This window comes from Corvus brachyrhynchos, unplaced genomic scaffold, assembly GCF_000691975.1.
Source record: "Corvus brachyrhynchos isolate BGI_N302 unplaced genomic scaffold, ASM69197v1 scaffold1, whole genome shotgun sequence".
Classification (NCBI taxonomy): Eukaryota; Metazoa; Chordata; class Aves; order Passeriformes; family Corvidae; genus Corvus; species Corvus brachyrhynchos.
In genome coordinates, this window is record NW_008237222.1 from 4,152,138 (window position 1) to 4,175,230 (window position 23,093).

General features: G+C 37.6%; 1 protein-coding gene across 14 annotated transcripts in view; it reads left to right on the forward strand.

The window, feature by feature from the left end:
- The first annotated feature begins 379 nt into the window (after positions 1–379).
- The window catches only part of CUNH14orf159 (chromosome unknown C14orf159 homolog), a 41,361-nt gene continuing 18,647 nt past the window's right edge, over positions 380–23,093 (forward strand). For 3 of the 14 annotated variants that reach the window (XR_001860217.1, XM_017729008.1, XM_017729009.1), the window contains exons 1-10: positions 384–2,680; positions 4,444–4,491; positions 6,569–6,774; positions 7,630–7,739; positions 12,347–12,422; positions 15,703–15,814; positions 18,564–18,717; positions 19,382–19,580; positions 21,190–21,340; positions 22,764–22,886. Coding sequence is in view for 13 of the 14 variants with exons in the window: in XM_017729008.1 (XP_017584497.1) it covers positions 15,712–15,814; positions 18,564–18,717; positions 19,382–19,580; positions 21,190–21,340; positions 22,764–22,886 (730 nt within the window). In the remaining variant the exon portion in view is untranslated. Of the gene's footprint in view, positions 2,681–4,443; positions 4,492–5,885; positions 5,926–6,568; positions 6,805–7,629; positions 7,740–12,346; positions 12,423–15,702; positions 15,815–18,563; positions 18,718–19,381; positions 19,581–21,189; positions 21,341–22,763; positions 22,887–23,093 lie in introns of those variants that run through there. The other 11 variants (XM_017729002.1, XM_017728999.1, XM_017729000.1 and 8 more) reach the window with 11 other exon arrangements.

Genomic DNA, 23,093 nt, shown 5'->3' on the forward strand with positions numbered 1-23,093 from the left:
CTTCCTGCAACTCTAGTGGGATGCATCTTCAAACTGGAAGTCAGATGAGGCAAATGCCACAGATTACTTGTAATATGCAGAGAAGTTAGTGTATGCCTTTGATTAAATCACTTGTTCTCTGAGTAACTGTCTTGCTTTAACCCCAGTCAGCAGCCAAGCCCCAACCAGCTGCTCACTCACTGCCCCACTGGCAGGATTGGGGACAGAATTGGAAGGGCAAAAGCTGGAAAGCTTATGGGTTAAGATAAAGACAGTTCAATAGAGAAAGCACAAGCCACACACAGAAGCAAAGCAAAATAAGGAATTGATTTACTTCTTCCCATGGGCAGGCAGGTGTTCAGCCATCTCCAGGAGAGCAGGGCCCCATCACAGGTAATGGTGACTTGGGAAGATGAAATCCATCACTCCAAATGTGCCCCCCCTTCCTCCTTCTCCTCCTCACTTGAAATACTGAACATGGTGTCACATGGTTTGGAACATCCCTTTGGTCAGTTTGGGTCACTTGTCCTAGCTGTATCTCCTCCCATGCCCCTCCAATTTTCTTGCCAGTGTGGCAGTATGAAAGCAGAAAAGGCCTTGGCTGTTGCAAGCCCTGCTTAGCAATAAGAGAAGTATCCCTATTATCATCACTGTGTTCAGCCAAATCCAAAACACAGCCCCATACCAGTTGGTGTGAAGAAAAATTAATTCTACCCCAGGCAAAACCAGTTGTAAGGCCCCAAACAACTTGCTTGATGAGACTTAACAGGGCTTACAGTTGTTCATGTGCTTTGAGTTAGATGCATAGGAGAAATACTGACAAGATATTCTCAAGAGATCAACAAAAAAAGACTTTACTGACAACTTTAGAAAATCAAAGAACTTTGGCAAAAGGTTTAGAACAGCATTCACTCAACATAAGCCACTTCTCAAAGTATTAACTTAGCAAGCTCAAAGCCCATTCAATTTTAAGTTACTCAAAATTCTAACAAGAGGGAATCAGAAGAAGAAAGAAAATAAAGATACCAAAAAGAACAAATATAGCTACCAACTCCTGGGTTCCAACAGTGTCCAACTAAGAGAAATTCCAAGAGGAGGTAGATCAAGGCATGTATGGCTCCTGTTTGGCCTTAAATACCCCTTGGTCTTCCTGGGCCCTTCCCCCAGGTGGGACTTCTGGTTATTTGGCCACTCAGGAGCTGGGTTGGGAGCTCCTGGGGTGGGTGTAGGGCATTGCCTCAGGTGTGTCAGGGATTGGTCACTTCGGAGCAGGGATACAGGCCTGGGGGGTTGTATGGGGTAGGGCACCACCTCACCAGGGAAAGGCCTGACCTGTCTCTTATGCACATACATGGAAGGTTTTGAGCCAGTAATCTTTCTAGTCTGTCACATTAGCACAGAAACACGTATCTATAATGTGATGTGGCCTTATAGTATCTTCCTGTCCAAGAATTTGGTTTTGGCAGTAGTGAGTGAGTTGTGAGATGCTTGCCGTTATTTTCCTGCTTCTTTAGATAACAAATTGGTTAAACTGTTCCACTGTGTGACAGTATTTTTCTTTAGAAAACTGTGATTAGTGGAGGTAATGGTCTGGTTTATGCATAAGATAAAATAATTACTTTTGGATAACAAGTACCAAAACAACAGAATTATAAATCATTTGGGGTTGGACAGGAACCCACTGCAGTCCCAGAACACTATCCTTTAATGGATATATAAGGAAGAGATAGAGAGGTTTTCTGAGGAAATCATGAGAGTCTCACTGCTTTGACGAACAGCAAGTGTTAATCCCTTATTTAATCTTGTGTCTCAAGACAGACCAAACCTGTGTTTTCTGTAGCCTTGTATGTACTCTTTCTGACTTTGGATATGCCATGTAAAAATAATCATGCCTTCTCTAAGACAATAGCTGCCTAATCTTTCTAGTGCCTCTCTTTCTCTGCAGAAGTAAATGCCTTCACACCACCCACACACCCCAGGAGAGCAGCCTTACCCCCCACTCCCTGCCTCTGCTATGGTAGCAGCAACATCCATTTGTCTTCAATTACAGAGTTAAGGATGTTGTTGTCACAGCTGAAGGTGACGTTAAGCATCTCACATTATCACTTTTCTCTTCCTATTATTGCTTTTCCCCCTCTATGTTGAAGCTTCACAGTGCATCCTCTTACGTAGTTGAAGCTTTGGGTTACAATTTAATGTGGTTTGGCCTTACTGATTTGGCTGTTCTGTTTAGTCTTGTGAACTTTATTCCTGTTGAGGTTCTTAAACATGACTAATACAGAAGTCATATACTCTTATTAAACCAGAGCCTTGTCTAGAATAACCATAAACCCAAAATATTTAAAGAAAGTCTGCCTATCCATTTTATTAATAATCACACCATCCCCTGTTTATAGAATGTTCATTGCTAATCTTCACCTATTTACTTTGGAGAAACTTACCTCTTGTCTTTTCTGATTATTTGCTTGTCTTACATCTACCTGTTAACTCCACATATTCATGCAATAAATATCCCAGCAGTCAGGTTACCCCCAATATTCCCAAGTTGTTTCAAAGAGGCCACAAATGTATTCTGATTTATTACAAAAAGATCTAATGAATTAATTCTGAATGTTATTTTATAGGTGGTATCAAGGCTATTTTCAGCAGAAGTTTCAATCTCTAGTTGAAAACATACAGCTTTACCAAGTGTTCAGTGCAGGTAAGAGATTACATCACAGTGCAATAATACTGAAGAGCCCTTGCTATAGCTGGCCAAGATACAGACTTTGTGCTGAGCAAGATGCAGACTCAGAACAAAAAGATGCCCCCCAAAATTTCTTATTAATGTGCTGTGATGAAAGCCCTTAGAAGACAGCTGTAAACTGGGAAAACTTTGACTTTTTCACTGAAGCTGATTATAAAGGTCAGAAATTGGTTGTCCATCAGAAATACGTGTCTATCAAGGTACAAAATCAGCCATCAATAAGCATGGTATCCTCTCTATTCCTGTTTATTTTTAAGAAAGACATTTGAGATGCTTGACTTCAGCTCATGAACTCAAGGTCACTGAAATTAGATGCATTTCTGTGAATATACTTAGCTATTTTTAATATACATGGATTATATCCTGAACAATGCCCACTTAATGCACTTTGTTTCACGTATTTTCTTTTGTGTACTTAGTAACCATGGAAAAGTCATATACTGATCATTCTATTCTTTGAACTATAACATACGTATTTTGGACTTTTATTCTGTTAAATTTATTCAGTCTTGAAATAACTGCTTGAGAACAGTTTGCTTTATATGATGAACCATGGAATGAATGCATATATATTATTTATATACATATATATATATACTTTTTTTGTTGCCCAGATTTTGAAACCAAGTACAAATCACAATATTTTCTGTCTTCAAAAGGAGTGGAAAATATTGTGTAATTTTATCCAAACTGAAGCTGGATCTACTCAGAATGCTTGTTTTTTAAATTTTCCACTACAGAGAGGGGGGGAGGAGGGGGAAGTATGTTTATTGTTTGATGCAAAAGACACAGATTTGCTTATTTTTTATATATGGTTTCATAGTCTTCTAATGCTCCAGTGAGCTTGCATTACTTCTGCCAATTTTCCCATGGACTCAATGATTGTATATCTCATATATCTGCAGTTTGAAGTGCTTAATAGATTCAAAATCAGCCTTGTATAGCAAACTTTCTATGTCAAAGTCAGTTAATTTATAAAGACAAGTATTATGAGAAGAGAAAAGAAATTTCCATTAGGGAAATCTGTCAGTGGAGAATGGAGTTTGAAAGTCATTAGGTACCATCATCTCTTCAAGTGTTTTAGTTGTAGTAACTTTTTTTTAATAGCAGTCTCCTGCTACTCCACCAGTCTGACTGGAAATCACAGCAGTTTCTAGTAACTGATGTCTGTTCATCTTACTTTTAACTGATTAAAATCCTCTCTTTTTAATTTGTAATGAGAAACACCTTGATCCTGTACTCAAATCATAATGTTCTTCTAACTTTGCACATTTTTGAAAATACTTCCTTGTATTTACGATATAGCAATATATCATACAATACACCTTGCTTTATAGGATTTGTTATATTTCCAAGTAGCTGAACAATTATCCATTCTGTAGGTTTACTTTTTTTCTGTCCAGAAACACTGTTCCTAAATACTCCATCTTCAAATTTCCAGGTGGTCCCAAAAATATGTCTTTGTACTAATTGTATTAAAAGAGAAGCTACCTAAATAGGCCTAGGTTTGAACCGAACTCATTACTCCCTTTCCCCGACAATCAAAATCCCACACATTTGACTAGTCTTTTGGAGACAAACCCCACAGCTTTTCAGAGTTTAGTTTTTCAAATGTGAATGCTCTATTTTAATTGTACATTTAGATTTGAAGCATGTTAATGCAAGCTGCTGAGTGCTTTTAATTTGTCTTGTCTTTTTTCACTGCATATACCATGTAGTCTGATCCTTTGGGATGAGATACTGCTGAAGATTGCTGGAACACTCATGTAAGATGCTTGTCTCAAGAGGAAATATTTTTATGGAATTAGGATTAAAGGAATGCCTGTGTTTGTAGATTGCATTCTAAAATAAAGACAGTTTAGTTACTTTTAAATATATTAGCTTTGAAATCCATGCAAAATTCTTAGCATTTGCATCTAGACAGTTTTCCAAGTAAAGTAATTGGTGAAATCCATATTATATGCTGCAAGATACAGTTATATGGGATAAAGTCCACTTGGCTATCAGTCTTTACGTTAACTTCTACAAACAAAGAAATGTCCTTTAGCTCCAAAGTTTCTGAACCAGAGGTCATGAAATGCTGGAAGGATAAAGCAGCTAGGTTTTGTGAATGTTTTCTCTGCTTTTGAGCTCTTCCTTAGGTATGCATTGTTGATCACTATCAATGTCAGGAAACTGGGCTAGATGCAGCTTTAATTCTATTTTCTGAAGAATACTGTTTTAATAATATTTTTAATTATTTGGACTTCATGTATATATTAACTGTACCATGAAACTGTTCAGGCACTATGATGTAATGTAAATTGAAAATCCATTTCAGAGAAGGAGGAAAATTCAGTCAGATCAAAAGCTAATGCTCAAATGAGCCAAGAGTCTTTTCTCATTTGAAAACAAAATAAACCAAAACTTAGCACACTCCTCAGACTTAGGATATATAATAAGTTATGTGAAAAAAAGTCGAAGAACAAAAATGGTTACTCTTAAAAAGTGCTTTGTAAATAGGAATATCATAGAATGGTTTGGAAGGGACCTGGAAAATCATCTAGTTCAAATCCCTCTACCACGGGCAGGAACACTTTCCACTAGACCAGGTTTCCCAAAGCCCCTTCCAAACCAGCCTTGAGCACTTCCAGAGATGGGCAGCCCGGGTTGGTGCTTCACCACCCTCTCAGGAAAGAATTTCGTCTCAGTATCTAACCTAACCCTACCCTCTTCCAGTTTGAAGATATTACCCTTTGTCCTATCAAATTCCAAATGTGAGATATGGAATTTTAAGGTACATTATTACCATTTCCTATCTGGCATGTATACAGAAACCAGGAAAAAGGATCAATGGTTGCTAAGAAGACAAAAACAGAGCTAAACCTTATTTCTGAACTGTATGGTTCATCAATACTAGTTATAACTTATTTTATATCAAGGTGGTTAGCTTGTTTCATACATGTGCTTATAAAAAGCAGTTGTATTGCTTATATATTTTTCTGTCTTTATGCTAGCTTTTCTGTCACATCTTTCTTTGCTTCGATCTGCATATAGTATATGGCTTGTATTCAAACATGTATGCAGCTGAAGTACAATGCAGCAAATGTTTAAGCACTTCATCTGTCCTTGAGCTCGATGGGACTAATTATCTGTTTATCTCTTTTGCTTTTATTCATAGAAGTACTATAGGTTTGAGTCCTTAAGCTGTAAGCTCTGTGGTAAGGTTTTATGCATATTTACCTCTACCATATCTGGGAACAAAACTCTAAAAGAAAATAATAATAGTAAGAACTTAAATTTTTGTTTTGTGTTGCTTCTATAAAAAATACAGGCTCAATTTTTGAATTAGAGCACACCAAGATACCAATGACTGTAGTTTATTTATATCTTTAAAATATAAAATGAGGTGATAGGTGTGCAAAACATTTTCAGCCCTTACCTTCTTATTCTTGGTAATGAAAATCAAAATTATGACATTAGCATCCCTTTCAAGCCAGCTAACTGATGCTGCAGCATTATGAGTCATCTCTTTTAACACCAAACTGCCTTTTAAAAAAATGTTTTAATGGTGATAAAAGGTTTGAGGGTGATATGTGTACAGATCTTACTCTACCCATGGAACATAGAGAAAAGTGGTAAAAGTTCAGGATTAACTCTATGAGCTAGAAAGGTAATTGCATTTTTTCAACATCTTGAGTTCTTTGCTGATAACTGCTTATGAACACAGCAGTTTGAGATGTTCACTATGCCCGCTGTAACTGCATGGAACACTGTGTATGATTGTATAAGGCACTGAATAGCTGCAGAGTGAGACAGTGTAGTCAACTGATACCTGATCTAATCTGTCTAATCTGTCACCAGGACCTTAGATGTGAAGTTCTTCACATGGCCTGTGCTGGGATCAACAGCAGAGCAGATCTCCTGAGCTGCTCCATTGCATTCACTGCACAGCCACAGTGCTGCTGCCACCAGCGGTGATGCCCCAAGGGTGCCATGACAGAGTGACTGCATCAGAAACACCCACATGCTGTGGGGTCAGGCTGCCCAGGACAGTTCAATAAGGGCCTGTATCCTTTCTTTCAGTTTAAAAGTGTAAGGTAATTGGGAATTTCCTTTTCAGAACACAATGCTTCAGTTCAAGCCTACCTTTCTTCTAGGCAGAAGGCACTGTGGTAGCCTACGGCTGTGGTGTAGCATTCCGTGCTTTGCCAAGGGTTGCTGTGGTGGATGAGGACAGTTGCCCAGGGCAATTACATCATATACTGGTCTTGAATGACTGTTTTGAGTTCAGAAATGGTGAAGGCAACTGTTGGTACTCTGCAGCATCAACACACCGCTTGCAGAATGTCTCTTCCCATGGTCAGCGTGATTGCCATTTGCCTATAGAATTAGTTAATTCCTGGTTCCTGCAGATGACTGGACGATCAGGTCAGTGTAGCAACACTCATTTGCTTGGTTGAACTGCCACATCATCCAGGTCTTCCATCACCCACATTACTGCCCAGCTGAGGTCCTCAAAGGTTCATGTGCTGTAGAGTTTCATAGTTTCTCTGTATAGGCAGGGGAAGAAGAGTTAGGAATGATGTACAGATCTTCATTCAGGCCCACCACAAGGGGCTTTGACTGTTCACAATTATAACTCATTCATACTACAAGTTCTTGTTCACAAGTTCAGGGATGTTAAAGATTATCACTCATCCTTTATTGGGTCTGTGATGCAGTCTATCAAATAAGTGTGTAATGTCTGTGGGGTTTAGAACTTGGGCATCTTCATTAGGGACAAAGCAGCACTCTCTTCTCCAAATGGACTGTGATACTGTCAGCCTTAGAGTATATGTCTAATTACTAATAGCACTGCTCATTGTCCTTTTCATTGTACTGCTCTACTGAGTGTTGATCAAACATGCCCTAAGCTCTTGCAGATAGAGGGGAAATGTGTCTGCAGGTCCCTGGCTGCACCAAACAGACCATTGAGGGCCGTTTCCAGATCATCATGACAACTACGGTCAACACATAATACCACAGTTGTCAGGTATGCATTAATGAAAGCATAGTAATGCAGCCATAGTTTCTCCATGACTTGGAGCCTTTCAAGTTAGAATGGATGCTGCAGAACAGAGTTGTCCAGGTATCCTTGATGAAAATTAACATTTATTACAGGGGCAGTGTGGATGCTCCAAAACAAAATAACAGTCCAAATGCAGACCATTTGCTATCACATAGCACAGTTGCTAACAGCAATTTACCTATACTTATTCCTGAAAGTTGCAGTGAGGTATTCTTGGAGATCCTGCCACAGATTAATCTGGTTATCCCTATAGCACTACTTAAGCCAGGAAGTTTGTCAGGGAAATGATGGTTGGTCCTTTTGAGCTGTTCTAAGATGGCTGGTCTAAGAGCTGAAGGAAGCAGTGGAACAATGAAACTTAGTATCTCTTCATTACAGGTATATGTGGAGGCAGAGGTGTTTGTTCTTGGTAGTTTAGAGAGGTACAATTCACTGGAGGTTCCCCAGACACAGCCTACTGAGACACACGCACCTCAAGGACACTAACTTTGTGTAAACACATGGGCCGCAGTCATTTCTTTAGTGACCATCGCTGAGAACTGCTTGGTGAGCAGCAGTGGGTGCTGTGACAGCACCTGCTGGCAGACATGTCAATACAAAAGGAATGGCGTAATCCTGGAGGGAGCCTGAATGACCTGACAGCAGGAGCATGGCACGTTTTTTGGGAGCATGGTTCTATTTTTATGGTGCGTAGGTAGCAGAACATCACTTACCTGCTTACCTTCAGATGGAATTCCTTGGTAGGAATGAGCACTCCATCAGCCCTGTGACCGTGCATGACGTGACTGGGTGTAACCTAGGTGGTGACATATGTTCTTATCAAAATAAGCACCTGTGGCTGCTGCCTTGCCAACAAAGCAGTACAAGTCACTGTACTTTGTCCTAGGGAGTTCCACTTTCTTTTCTCCTGAGTAAGATTTTTCCCACTTCAGGAGTTTTTTTTTCCAGCCAAACCCGTCACCTTGGCTGCTGTGTGCAGTGCACTGTTAGCTGGCCAGTGCTGCCACAGGGGCATGGGAGACGCTGGCACTGGTGGCCTGCAGCAAGGTCCTCCTGCATTCTTGGGCTGTCTTGGTGCCAGAAGAGCCCAAGTTAGAGAACTAGTATCTGGACCCAGCCCAGAGAATTGTGGAGCAATTCTAAAGATCTGTAGCTCAGCATAGATAGGGAAACAATATTTAAATACCACCCTCATGTCCTCATGTTCTTTTTCAATTTCTTGAAGCTGTATAAGCGTATCTTGTCATCTTATGTGAAAACAACCTTTGGTGGATCATCTGTAGTCTCTTCTTACTACAGCTGGTGACTATTCCTGTCAGCAAAGTCAAAGGCATGAAAGTAGCAGTTTTAAATCTTGATGAATTTCCTAGTCTCCTCCTAGGTGTATACTGTGTCTTGCCGAAGGTGCATGGAAATGAGGTGGCTGTTTTAAAACTTGTTGGTCATGTGTATTTTTAAGGTGATGAGGCAGGAATGTGGGTATTAGGCTATTACCCAAGGGGTTGGAAGGGTGTGTGAAGTCATGAGGCCTCATCCTTTGCAGGATAATAAAGCCTGAACAACTGGGATCTTGCATAGGTTGTGCCCATGCAAGGGCAGGGCCCCGATGTGAACTATTCTCTAGTCACTGCCCATATTTCTCCACCTGAGAAACAATTTATTTTGTCCCAGAACAGAAGCTGAGTGTAAAGTAATACCAGTGCAGTGGTCACAGTAGCATACAGTGCTGTCTGAAATTGCCACTTTGAAACCGGTAATTGCTTTCTGTTATTTGTTCTTAATATACTGAGAGAAACTAGAAGTGTACCTTTTTTGCAAATAAACAAGATTACATCAAAGATACATTGATTCTATCATCAATTTCTCATCCTGACATCATCTGCAGATCTCAAGTATAGGCTGGCTGCTTTAAGCAGCAGACAGAACACTAATGGAAGCTAATTTAAATTTCCATTTGCAACCCTCATCTAAAGGTGCAAAAACTTCAAATGCATATACCTTATGTTTCAAATGTAAAGTTAAATAGTAATTTTCCAGATGAACCACTGTCTGAAAATACACAACGCACTCCCCTTTTGGAATGATACACAAAGAACTTCTGTGCTTTGAAATGATTCATAGCAGATAGGAAGAAAAGTGATCATTAATTGATTCTTCAAATAAAAGATCACAAGTGTAACTGAGAGACCCTGTTGGAAAATCAAATGGACTAAATTTGCAGAGAAGCTTGTGCTTTTCATAGAAGTCTTCTGGCAGAATTTCAAATCAGCTTGATGATTAAACAGCAGGTCATTTAAAGTGTGTTTACATTAACAAGCCTCTGTAACCATATTCATACTAGGGCAAGGCATAGCACACAAAGAGTTTGTTAGATTATAATTAGTTTAGATTACTTTCCATTATGTATTGGTAAAGGCAGCCCATGGGCTGGCTCATGTTTCAGGTTACCCTGCTGTTCCTGTTCGTGCAGCAGTAGCTTTGGGTAAGGTATCTGCGTGACAATATCTAAAAAAACCTGCCCAGCAGTTTTAAGTAGTGACCCTTGCACTTCTTTGGCTCATGATCCCGTAAATGCCACCACCCATTCTTCTTATCAAACTTTAAACTGAAAATAGGACAAAAGTGATATAAACTGTGCAAGGCTGTATTTCATAAGAGTCTTTGGGCTCCTTGCAAGCAAGTCTCTAGATTACACTGCATTAAACCATATTCTTAATTAGTCTATGAGTGCCACTGGAGAAACAGACCTGTAATATGTAACATCAGAATCTGGTGTTAACTGCTTTGCAGTGTTCAGACCTTTTTATTACCTTTACCACCCATACTTTTTACAGGTTGTGTATTCTCATGTGTTCCATTTTTGAAACCACATAAATGCTGGTTTTTACTTCTATGTCATTAATTTACTTGATATGTGTGAAAGCAAAGTAGTCACACTGACACCTCTGAAGAATGTTTTAATCCTTTGTGTTATTACATAATTTCTTGATTCGTTTTTATCTGGTGTGGTTTAGCACAGCAGTATGGACCCACCCACTGCATCTCAAAGTGTAATCTTTCTGACACTTAAATGACATTTTTCCATTTTCTTGGGTAATTAATAATTTACAATGTGGGCCTGTAAAGAATCTATGCTCGTATTTAAATACCTGCAAAATTTACAGGTTCACTTTTTCATTTTGAAAGCTCTAAGGTAATATAAAATGTTTCACTTACTGCTCTTCCTCTTTTTCTATAAAGAGCTTATGTTCTGCAGATTGTAAAACTGTTTTATAAACTGTATCTTGTAAGATATATAATTTTGTAGGGCTGGTTGGTGGTTCCACTGTCAAAAATTAAGAAGGAAATAATTAGAAAAACTATGCTTAAGCCAAGCCTGTCTATAACATTAAAAGGTGTATATATAGATACAGATACATATACACATATGAGTATAATAGGGTCAGAGGAGTCTAAATCTTACAAGTCTGGGCAAACATTTGTGAATTTACTGTGTATTATGATTTCTGATGTTAGACTATTTTGTCTCACACTGGGAAGAGGAAAAGCTCATTTAAGATTAAAAGTTGAGAGGTTAAGGTACAACTGAGAGACACAGCAAGTATATAAATTTAAAAGAGCTAGTGAGAGGAGACAAGGCATCCGAACTCCCATATTGCCAGTGGATGCAGTCAGATAAACCAAGGAAGCAAGTACTACAAAGGTCAGCCTAGCTTGGAGTTATGGAGATGGGGGTCTGAGCTCAGGGAGCAGAAGATGCAGAGATAGAGGCGCACTGTAGACAAAGAGGAAGAAAATAAGGAATAGCCTGGGAGATGCAAAGAGGCTACTCTGTCCATCATGTAAGTCACCTGAAACTCAGGGCAATCTCTTTATTAAATCTTGTCTGGAACTACATTTTTCTTGCTTCATGTCTTCCTCTCAACATGCCTTTTTCCTTGCATGAGTTGTGGAGTTTGGGAGAAGTAGAGCATATTCTTTACAATCAGTTATGAAAATGAGGCTTAGAACAAGTTCTGTTCCAGTCACCTCAGCAAAGATCAGCACATCTTTCCACTCAGCCAGCCGTGTTCAACTAGTGCTCTGAGAACAGCATGTAGAAATGGTTAATGACTTAAAACTTCATATGGCAACCAGGGATCACAATTTCAAATAAAACAATATTTGCCCTCCAAATCTGGCTTTCTTGAAAATTGTTACTGTGTGGGCGATGAGATATTCTGAAAATCACCTGGGCCAAATTAATCAGATTGTGTGTATCCGCTTAACTCTACTGAAGTGGTGCTGCACAAATATTTACTGAATGAAGATGTCAACTCACAATTTTATGTTACTTATTAAAACCAGATCCATTTAGAACTTTTACCAAACTGTACTTTGACTGCCACTTTGATGCAAAGAAGAGTTTTTTTCTTGAATATTTATCTATATCTTTATAATATAATGTCATTTCAATACAATATTGTTTCTGACAAATTGATTCATTATTCTGAACTACTGATCTTGCATAAGCTATCCTCTCATCACCACCTGATCACATAGCTCCTTACATCATTTTCATCTCTTTCCAGCTTTGAAGTTTCATCATCCTTGTCGAGATCTGGAAGTGCAGGCCAGGATATGGTAGTGCCCACAACTCAGTAGTGGGTAAGTGCCATCTTAATGTCTCAGACAGCAATGTACTTTAATATTTATTCATTTAAGTTCAGTGTGTAAAACTCAAGATATAATTGAAATATATTGAATCTTCATGAAAACTCTAAAAAGAAAAGTGTTTATTGTGCTTCTAATGTGGAACCAAATGTTTAAGAAAGTGTTCATCAAGAGCAAACTTGATGCTTCAGTGCTATGAAGCTTTACTATATTGGTTGTTGGTGTTGGAAGTCAGGGAGTCTGATGTGAGCAGCATGACTTAGAAAAAGGTCTTTTTTCAGACTGGGTGCTTTAAGTATGTAATTTGTCATGAAGCCAGTCAATGACCTGATTTTCAAATGCCATTTACACAGGATTCTATCTGGTCTGCTTTAGATGTTCATTCCATTAAAGACAACACACTGGAAAGCCAGATCTTAGAGTCTCTTTGGGGGCACAGCACACAGGATGCCTTCAGGCACAACAGCCATCTTGAAAGCTCTGTCACCCTCTTCTCTTAAGCCCTTTTTAACACCCTGCATATTGTCTTTATTTGTGTCATGATCCAACATACCCCCACGAGGTAACTGATACTATGATTATCTGAAACTATCTCAGAACAAAGTGAAAGCAATTAAGAAACCTCTGCCAAGGCACAGATCCTGCTAACTGATTAACCACTGTCTCAGACTGTTTACTTGGAGTGCTGCTTGAGGCCCCCATGAAGTCAGTCTGTACACTTCATAAGGCATTCTGATGGGACAAAATGGAAAAGATGCTTTAAGATCCTAATTATCTCTGTGCTTCTCCCCAGTCATTCCAAACATGCCATGGTCATGATAGCTCCAAGGATTTTTCGGGAAGTTCTAGAGGTGGTTGGGGAATCTAAACCTGACTATGCCTCCTAGCTTAGAGAAATAGCATACTGCATTTCCAGCCATTCATGGGCAAGTCATATAGCAAAAGCTGGGTGTTACTGTGAGCATCTCACTGTTTTTATTGTATATCCAAATTTAGTAATTAATCAACAAAAATAATAGCATCATCTATTACTGATATTGTCCAGCAAATACAGTGATCTGAAGTTATAACTCAGAATGTTAATCCTCTTGAATTTTCCGTTATTATATAAAATCACCACAGGAAGGTGAGTTTTGTCTCATTGCTCTTATACAAAGTTTAAGTTATTCACTTTCTAACCAGACATCAACACTATATGTTTATTCACAAGTAGGAGCAACAGGCCCAGGTGCTTCTGTATGGTATCTACAGCTGACATTTCAGCATTACTGGTATTCATAGTCCTGTAGCTTGTTAGCCACTTGCTGTCATATGAACCAAAAACTTTTAGGGGCCTAAATGTTTGCTGTTAAAACCTCATAGGTACTTTCATTTCTGCTGCTGGGCACACACTTTATGAGAGGACAGTCAGGCTTTCCCAACATCAGAACAGGGTATTTGTGACAAAATACTGAGTTAAAGACAGCTTTTGTTCCAAACTAGTTTTCTGAACTCAGACTGTCTTTCAAGTCCAAGTAAACTAGGAGTTCATCAGTAGCAGGCCATCAATCCTACAGACGATTTAGATGGTTTTAAAGATGCTCAGAAATAAAGAAAAATTATCTGAAAGAATCTAATGAACACATCTGGAATGTTTTATTAGGATCATTGTATTTAGTTTGAAATCTCTTGAATGAATCATTCCAGAATGGTGTTAGAAATTCTCTTTACTCTAAGAATAGTGTATCTTAAATTTATACTTACAGGCCTGAATTAGTGCTCAGCGACATCTCTATATCCAACTTCTTGTTATCTTTAAAGTGTGTGTTTGGAATTGTTCATGATTTTGTAATGAAGACTATTTTTGTACAGCCTGCAGAGTGATAATGTAAAAGCAGCAAAAAAGAGCTAGAAAGTAGTTAGTTGGAGTTCAGAAAAAAGACCTTTTTTTGGCTGACAATGTTGTATAAAGATTTCAGAATTAAGATAGATGCAAAGTTTACTCTAAATTTCAGTGCATCTAACTTAACCTTTCGAAACTCTGCAAACTCTGGGAAACATATTGGACAGACTAAGATAAAAGTATGATTTTAGTCAAAACTTGCTCTTCGAGTTAATTGTGGAATACTTGCTCAGAGGTATAAATTTTCACACTATTCCACTCCAGTCTCCAGTTGTGAGAGTGTACTCACAAACTTTGTACTATCATAGTTATAGCACAAAAACTATGGACCTTTAACAGAAAAGTTAACTTTTGCTAGAAGGTTGTAACATCTCATTATACATTAATTTAGTAGCATCTTTTAAAAAGAGCAGCACAGCTTCCCTCATATTTATTACTTCATATGAATGACATCAAGAATGGCTTCTTCTGAATTAAAGAAAAACTTGGAGGTTGGTAATTTGATTACCCAGAGGATAGTTCAGTTTCTTTACCTAAAAATGAGCAAGGTTAAAATCATATGCAGCCAGGTTATTATTTTAGTCTGGCTTAACTCTTACTTTTTCCTGATAGTGATATAATAAACCCTTTTTAGTTATTAGTAGTTCAGGTTGAGAGAAAAACTATGTGTGAACTTTGTCTGGATTGCAGAAAAATGACATTTTAAATCTTCAAAAGAAGTAAAAAGAGACAGATATTGATTGTAATTAGGAAACTTATTTCTGTACCTACTGCAGATTGTATGACAAGTGACTTAAACATCTCTGTTTGCTTTCCCAGTGGAAGAATAGCCACAGGAGTATTCACTTCTGCATAATTAGTATTTGAAAACCATAATACATGTGAAATGTATTACAGTGACATTTTCTGAATATAGTTCTCTCTTTACCACAAGGTTGCCTTGCTAAGTGTCTAAAAGTATTTTGATCAGAAAAGTAATATTACATATTATAGCTTGGTAGGTTAATCCATTTGTGCTTTTGCAATTTTAAAGTTACAATGACTTCTGGAAAATGGAATATTCTAGAAAATTAATATATATCAGGGAGGAAAGAAATGTTTCTTACATTATAGGGCAGCAAAATTTTGCATTTTATCCCAAAGGTTAAAGTGCATGTCTCCAGCTAATCTATTGAAAGATTCGGTTTGCATATAGTTATAGAATGTCAGTGAAATAACCCTTTGACTTTGATCTCCCTTTTGAGTTACAGCTTAGAATTTCCCAGTGATAATAACTTTGGTGGAACACAAGGAGGAAACATAAGCTAAGTTCTCCAGAAAATCAGAATTTAAAATGTGAAAAAAAAAGAAAAAGTGCTTTGTGTTTGAATTTATAATTATCTTTCTGTTAAGGATGAAGAGATGCTTTTGACAGGAGGCTTGAAATCTCTCCTTCCCCATGTGCTAAGAAGAATAATTCGATGCAACAGACTGACTATTAGTAACACTTCTGGAATGGCGGAAGGTAAGTAAGCCTAACAGCTCTCTGTGCAAAGTGATTCCATTTTAGATTCATAACTATGTGGTTTTTTGTTTGTGAAGCATTGAAGAAATATCAAAAGCACTAAAGTAAAACAGAAGAATATGTTATGTTCTTGGGAGTTTTTGAAACCACCTTGTAAGCACCCAACTGTTTTTTAAATCATAAAGATATAGCAGAGAAAATGCACCATCCTACCTGAGTAATGTACATGGACTTTGCTTTCAATGTTAGCAGTGCATCCCTCTGCTTCCAATTGTCACTGAGAAATGATGGATGCAGAAAATATTTGAAAAATCTTTAAGCAAATCTGGCTTTGCTTGCATGTTATTATCGCATTTGTAAGATGACCTGCTATGTTCTTCACAGAGACCTTGCTTAACTTAGCACATCAAATATGCTTTGGGGAAGAATTAGAGATATATAGTTACAGAAGCGGTTTTCTGCTTCATTTGTTGCATAAAGTGAAGATTTCTGGCTCAGCTATACTGGGAATTATAAGGGGGGAGGGAAAAATTAGTTTTATACTCAGATAACTGAATGCATTCTGGAAGATTAATTTCTGTCTTGCCTGTCATAGCTGGACTTCTACAGAAGCAGAGAAACCTGTCGTTGTTCTGATCAACTTCAAAAAGTAATAGAAACAAAAATACCATGGCAAATAGCTGATCAACAAAGCTGTGTGCACAGTAGTAGCACTACGATAAAAAATGTTAAAGGTCATTTTGTAGAACCATAGTGAGTCTTGAAATTGTGGTTTTCTTTTCTATCAGTTCCTAAATTGAAAATACTAATGGAAGACATTTTATAATGTTAATAATATGCAGTTTGCCCCAACTGAATTTTTTAATGAATTTGTTGCTGCAGTAGTTTCAAATGTATTAGTTCTAACATTTTTAGAAGTATTATTGACATACAAAACAAGTTCATGAACAGCTTCATTATACAAAAAGAACCATTGTAACCAACTGTCTTATGTTGTTGTTATCCAATTCTTTCTTACTGTCCTCATTGTCATTCACCAAAGAAATTAAAAGCTCTTTCTAAACTTCTCTGAACTGGGACATGAGTGTGTTGAATTAATGCCTGGGTTGGTCAGGACATCCAGCCCCACTACCATTGCTTGTGAATACATTCATAATAATGATTCCATAATGCAAGTGAATACATCAGGAGGTATGGATTTCATTTGTACAAAAAGTAAGGATAGCTATCAGGAGGATATTTGCCTGCAGATTCAGTCTGTCATCTGTAACTAGTATGTGAAAATTGGTGTTGTCAATTGAATGCCCTGACTAAACCCATAATTTTAAGAAGTCATTAATATAACCAGCAAAGCAGCAAGTGCCTGTGGATTTCTCATGGATGGCAGGGAATGAAGTTGAGGGGTAACTGAATATAGCGTTTTATTCAGTGCTAAATGTAGTATGTTTATTCAGCAAAAATATTTGTCTGTATTTAGCAAGAATCTCTTTCTGTATTTAGTAACTTTTGCTAGTAATAAAATGAATTTTTGTGCTGACTGCTCCCAAGAGAGCAGTTTGTGGACAAATTCAGTATGCAAATACATGCTTACCTCTGCCTTTGCTTTGCATTTTTCCATCAGGAATAGAATTCTATCTTTGGATTTCTTTGTTAGCTTTGGTCAAGAGTAAGATTTGGCTCAGTTTCTACAGCCTTTGAAGGAAGCTTATTGATTTCAACTAAATTATTGCCTCTTTGATGACAGACTACTGCAGTATTTAAGAAAGTGAGTGCTTCTGTGTAGCCTCCTACTCGCCTGCCTGATATCAGACAGTAATAACTCTTCAAGAGAGTATCAGTACAGAATTTAAGGACTGTTAATTGCTGGGTTTATACACCCCAGACCAGTTGTACTCCAAATTTCCCCTCCTTATTTGAACAGCTGATATTTCCATGCAGGAAAATTTAAATGGCATTGGTATTAACTACTACTGTTAAGAAAATAAATGCTAAATAAATGAATGGGACCTTTCTTCAGTGGTACTCATTCCAAAAATATCAATGTCTTTAGAAGCTATTTCATGGTAGTAGTCAACAACCTTTTAAATCAAAGCTGTTTCCAAGTGAAGAAAGTGTAGCAGTTCTGTGTATTTTAGGTGGTTTTTTTAAAATTGTGTAGCAGTTCTGTGTATTTTAGGTGGTTTTTTTTAAATTAGAAATAGTGGAAATTACTGAGATTCAGTGAACAGTCAAGAGTTTATTCCTGACCTGTAATCGTATCTGTTTAATTGCAGCCCACATTAAAATTCCCTAGCCAAGAAATTTTAAAGAATGTTCTACGAACAACAAGATACCAGGAATTTATATCTTGGTGTTGTGAAAAATAAATGTGAAAGTGTGGTATGCGATAGCCTTTCTTTGGCTCTGGGTTAACATTTGCAAATAAAGTATTTTCCTACAGAACAGTAATTTCCCAGGTTAGACAAGAAATTATGTTTATATATAAATTCACAGAAATGTTTAATAATTATGGTGTCTTCATATTCTGCTACTACCCATGTCTGCCAACTGTTTTAGCCATGAATGACTTCACAGGTAGAGTGGGCCCAGCTATGATTTTTAAGACACTTCAGGAGGTTTAATCTAATTACAGAGTTCTGAATCAAAAATTTCCTTTGGACCATCCAAAGAAATTTATACAGAAAAGTTACTGTTTCACAAACAAAAAGCTGAATTAATAACCAGTCATTACTACCTTCCACAATTTAAGGCTATAAACAGGCCAATGTTGTGATTTTGCACAAGTCCCTGGCTGATGACTTTGAGAAATTCTGCTATGCAAACGATGGACCCTTGCCACTGCTGCACAGAAGTCAACCAGGTGATTGGAAATGTCCTTCCCTGAGTAATGATTCTGATATCAGGTAACTACAGACCATTTCTGCTGGTCAATATTCTGCAGTGAATGCTGGTGGTGATTAGGAGGGTGTCAGGAAACAGCCTGATTACACTGTTGAACATTTTGAACAAGGTTCTTTTCTTGGAATTATACCTCTGTGTGAAAACCATGTATATAGCAGCCTGATCATCTTGTTCTTGAGAAACATGTTATGATAATTGTCACTATTACAAGTATTTCTCTAATCCAAAGGCAAAATCTTGTGTAATTTTAAAATATTTTGCAGTCTGAGCCTGCAGAATTCAGTATTAGTGTTTTATATTTCTTTTCTTTACTAGAAACATGGCCATGATGTCTGCATGATACTTGCAGAGTCTCTGAAATTTGAAAGATGTACTCCTGTAGTAAACACTAAAAACGTGGCTTAAACCGGCTTCCGATTTTTTGAAAGCCAGAGGCTAGATACACATAAGGGGCCTTTACCTATAAAACTGAAAAAATGCTGTGTTGGCCAGCTTGGTTTTGTGCAGAATAAGGTGTTCTGGGGGTTTTGCCTGTGTTTGTTTTGTTATTACTCAGAAAAAAAATGGCTGTATCTTGTGGTTTCACACTGGGTTTATGTCAATTCAACCAATGCACCTTGTTTTCAAAAAATGTGATAAAGCTGTGATAACTTCTTATTTCACTAGAACTGACTGCCTACAGTACAGAAAATATGAGCATGGAGCTTGTACTGGATCACTGAAAAGCCTTAAGGAGTATTCTGAACAACTCAAGGACATGGTGACTTTTTATTTAGGCTGCAGCTTCTCTTTTGAAAAAGCAGTCCAAAAAGCTGGCATTCCTATAAGAAACGTTGAGCAAAAATGTAATGTAAGCATGTACAAAGTAAGTATATGCACACACATAGTCTTTATTGTAATTTTGCCTGTGAGTTTTGCCTGTATTCACATTAGGTGCATATACCTATTGTTCAAACCAGAACTGTTTTTCTCTACCTACATAGTAACTTAAGGCATGTGCTAGTGCTGAGAGCATGAAAGTCCAGAGTAAAATATTCCCAGCCTCATTTCAGTGCAAGGCCAGTCTTCTTTTTTTATTCATTTTTCGTGACAAAGCTTTCCCCATTTCCTGTGGCAGCCATTTCATTTGGATTCTTTCTGGTTTGCCCTCTCAGTGTCACCCAGTGATCCATGCACTATTCTGACCATGCCTTTACGTGTGTCCTGCTCTCCATACCAGCTCCTGCTTGCAGTTGGAATATTCCTTTTATAAACCATGACCATAGCAGTTTCTTCTGCGTGACAGCCACATTTTGGATTTTTCCTGTGACAGTAGAGCCTTTAAACTGCACATTTGCTGCAAAACCAGGCCTCTGGGACAGAAGATGTTCCCAAAGACTTGGGGGTGTCTACCATAGCACTGAAAATTATGACTGAGCTCAGAAAGTTTATGGTGTAGATTTTAATGTTAACAGAAGTCTTAGTGTAATTCTGGCTCCAGTAAGCAAACCCCTTAATACTAAGAACATTAAAGTACCTATCTGCATACCTTTTTCCTTTAGTTCAGATGTTGTGCTACTAGAGGAAGGCTATTGTTGTTTTCAGTGTTACTCTTACACAATCTGTGCTATGCTCCTGGTCAAAATACAAAACGTATCTCATATGTGAGTCCTTCTACCAAGCCTAAAGAAAAAGTAGAACTATGTATCTGCCTCTAGCATTTCAGAATTAGGAAAAATTTTATAGTTTATAGCACATTAATGCTGTGAAGAACTGCACAGTTTGTTTCTTCAGTGACGGGCGTGATTATTATTATTATCATTATAAAGGCTTTAAATGAACATTTTCTAGACAGCTCTAGCTCTCTGTGTGTCTTGTTTATGTTCAACTGTAACTCAGATACCAGACTTTTTTTTTATAAAAAGCTGACCTGCTAAATAGAAATTTCTAAATAGAAAAGGTGCTTCAGCCTCCCAGTTGGTGAGGATTATGAATTCCAGAGCCTTTGTAGAGGCATGAAAAATTTTGTATGTATGGAACTGGCATGCTGCTTCTGTGCAAGTGGGTACTGCCATCAGCAGCGGCTCACCCAGGCGTGTTGCAGGGCACTGTGTTCAAGTACAGAGGGTAGATTCAGTCCAACAAGATTTGCAGCTGTGCAATAATCTTCCATTAGCTTTTTCACTTTCTGTAGAGGGAACACACCATTGTTTTCTGATAATATTCAACATATACTGAGCTCACCTTGTTGGGTGCACAGAAACAAGAAATGCATGATGTTGAAAATTTTAGTGATCTATATGATGAAGCTAAATGATGGACTCTTAAAGGAAAAAATACGGGATCCTAAGAATTTTTTTCAAAAGGATTCAAAATGAATGTTAGAATGCCTTTCTAAACTCAAGTACAGCACAAAGATTTAAATTCATTTATTCTAATATTTTAGAAGTAGTATTCCATATTCCTGCTAACACTGGATTCTTTTGAACTGCCAGACATCTGTGCCTTGCTACAGCGTTTCTATGTTTCACTGCAACTTAGTAGTCACAATGAGACCTATTCCTGAAAGCAAGTTGGAAGCAGCTGTGCTAGCAACGTGTGAATTAAAAGAAGCCCATGGAGCACCAATTCACATAGGTGACCCTGGTCAGTGCTTTTCATTTTTCACTCTTCATACACCTGACTATGGATAAAAGTGAAGGGGGAAAGCATGGGAAGTGGTAGGACTGAAATACCTGTACCACTAAATCTATTATGTTTTAATCCTTTCTGATGGTCACAAACCTGAATATAAAAGGAAAAAGAAAGAAGGGAAAAAAAAAAAAGAAAAAACAAGGTGTTGAGTAAGCTGAACACACGGATTTCTTAGATAAAAGATAGTTGTTGGACGTAGGTAAGTTATATGTCGGGGTGGTTTTGGTAAAAAAGTGTAATCACATTTTTCTGAAATGTATGCAGTTTCATTTATATGTGAATACTTTCTTGCTGTCAGAGATTCCAGTGACAGGGTGGCAATGACTGACAGCATGGGGAAAAGTATGTGTGGATGCGTTGTGTCTTAGTGGTTGAATGTGAAAGTAAATACTGCATTATTTTTAAAAATACTGAGATGGCATACAATGAGCATAACACTTAAGACAGAATGAATAGAACTATGACAAGATTTTTTAAAAAATCTAGTTTGAACAAAACTGGAAAAAAAATAAGACAGGAGGCTGTGTGGATAAGAGCAAAACCAAACAAACACCTGTAATATGAAGATATATAGGAATAATTCCCCCCTGCTGTCAGAAGTTTGGTAGTCATGGGCTGCATACGTGGAAAGGGCATGGAAGGAGATGTCTTTGGTTAACACAACACTCCAGTAATGTATTTGAGTAACATATCTGAGTACTTAAGTCTGAGGAACTAGTAATAAGTCATTACTAAAGAGTAAATTATTATATATACAAATTACATAAATTAATTCCAGAAAAGATAGTGGTACATTTAAACACCTGAAGAATTTAAAACCAAGGGAGGATAGTGAGTGCTTAGAATGACCCAGATTATTACAAGTAGGTGTTAGAATAAAATAAAAGACAATTTAGTGAAAGGCAGCTAAGAGTGAGATGTATTTATCTAAGGCAGAGAGGAAAAGAGAGATTGATCATTTTTCTAGCTAAAGAATGTAGGAAGTTAAAGCAGTAGAAAATGTGTTCTAGAAAGAACTCATTTTGCATTGCAATCATTCATTCTTGTTTGCCAGTGCTACGAATATAATTCTTCTGTTTATCCAGAGGATTTATATTATCTTGGAAGCTCAGCATAAATGTCTAGCTTGTATTTTGTTGCAGAAATAAGGTAAATACATTTTTATTGGTGTTGTCAAGTACAAAAAGGGAAATCAAGTCAGCTCAGGCTCTGAGAATATGCTCTCAAAGGCAAACTAAATGTTCCACTTTAGGCAGACTTGACACTCTTGCACTCAAGTCAGTGTCATTGAATGATGTTTGGGGTCCACCCCCCAGCTTTGCAGTATTACTGCTTAATTAGAATCACTCATGATTTAATTTTTGATCAATTCCAGGTCTGCTGGGAGTACAAGATCTTTCTAAACCAGATTATGGAGATCCAGTTCACCTTCACCCTGGTGATATTCCAGTGTTTTGGGCCTGTGGAGTAACAGGAGTAGAAGCAATTATCAACTGCAGTATGTGCTGCTTGGAGACTTTTTTAAAATCATCTTTCAGTCTCTTTTCTCTCTCTCTTTTTTATTTTGCTTTTTTAAAAGCAGACTGGATGAGTTGGCCGATTAGCAGGCTTGATTTTAGGGTAAGATAAAAAACACCCCAACCAGACAACAAAAAAGACTTTGGCAGGACAGTTTTTGTTTTGAAATACAGCTCTACTTTAAAGA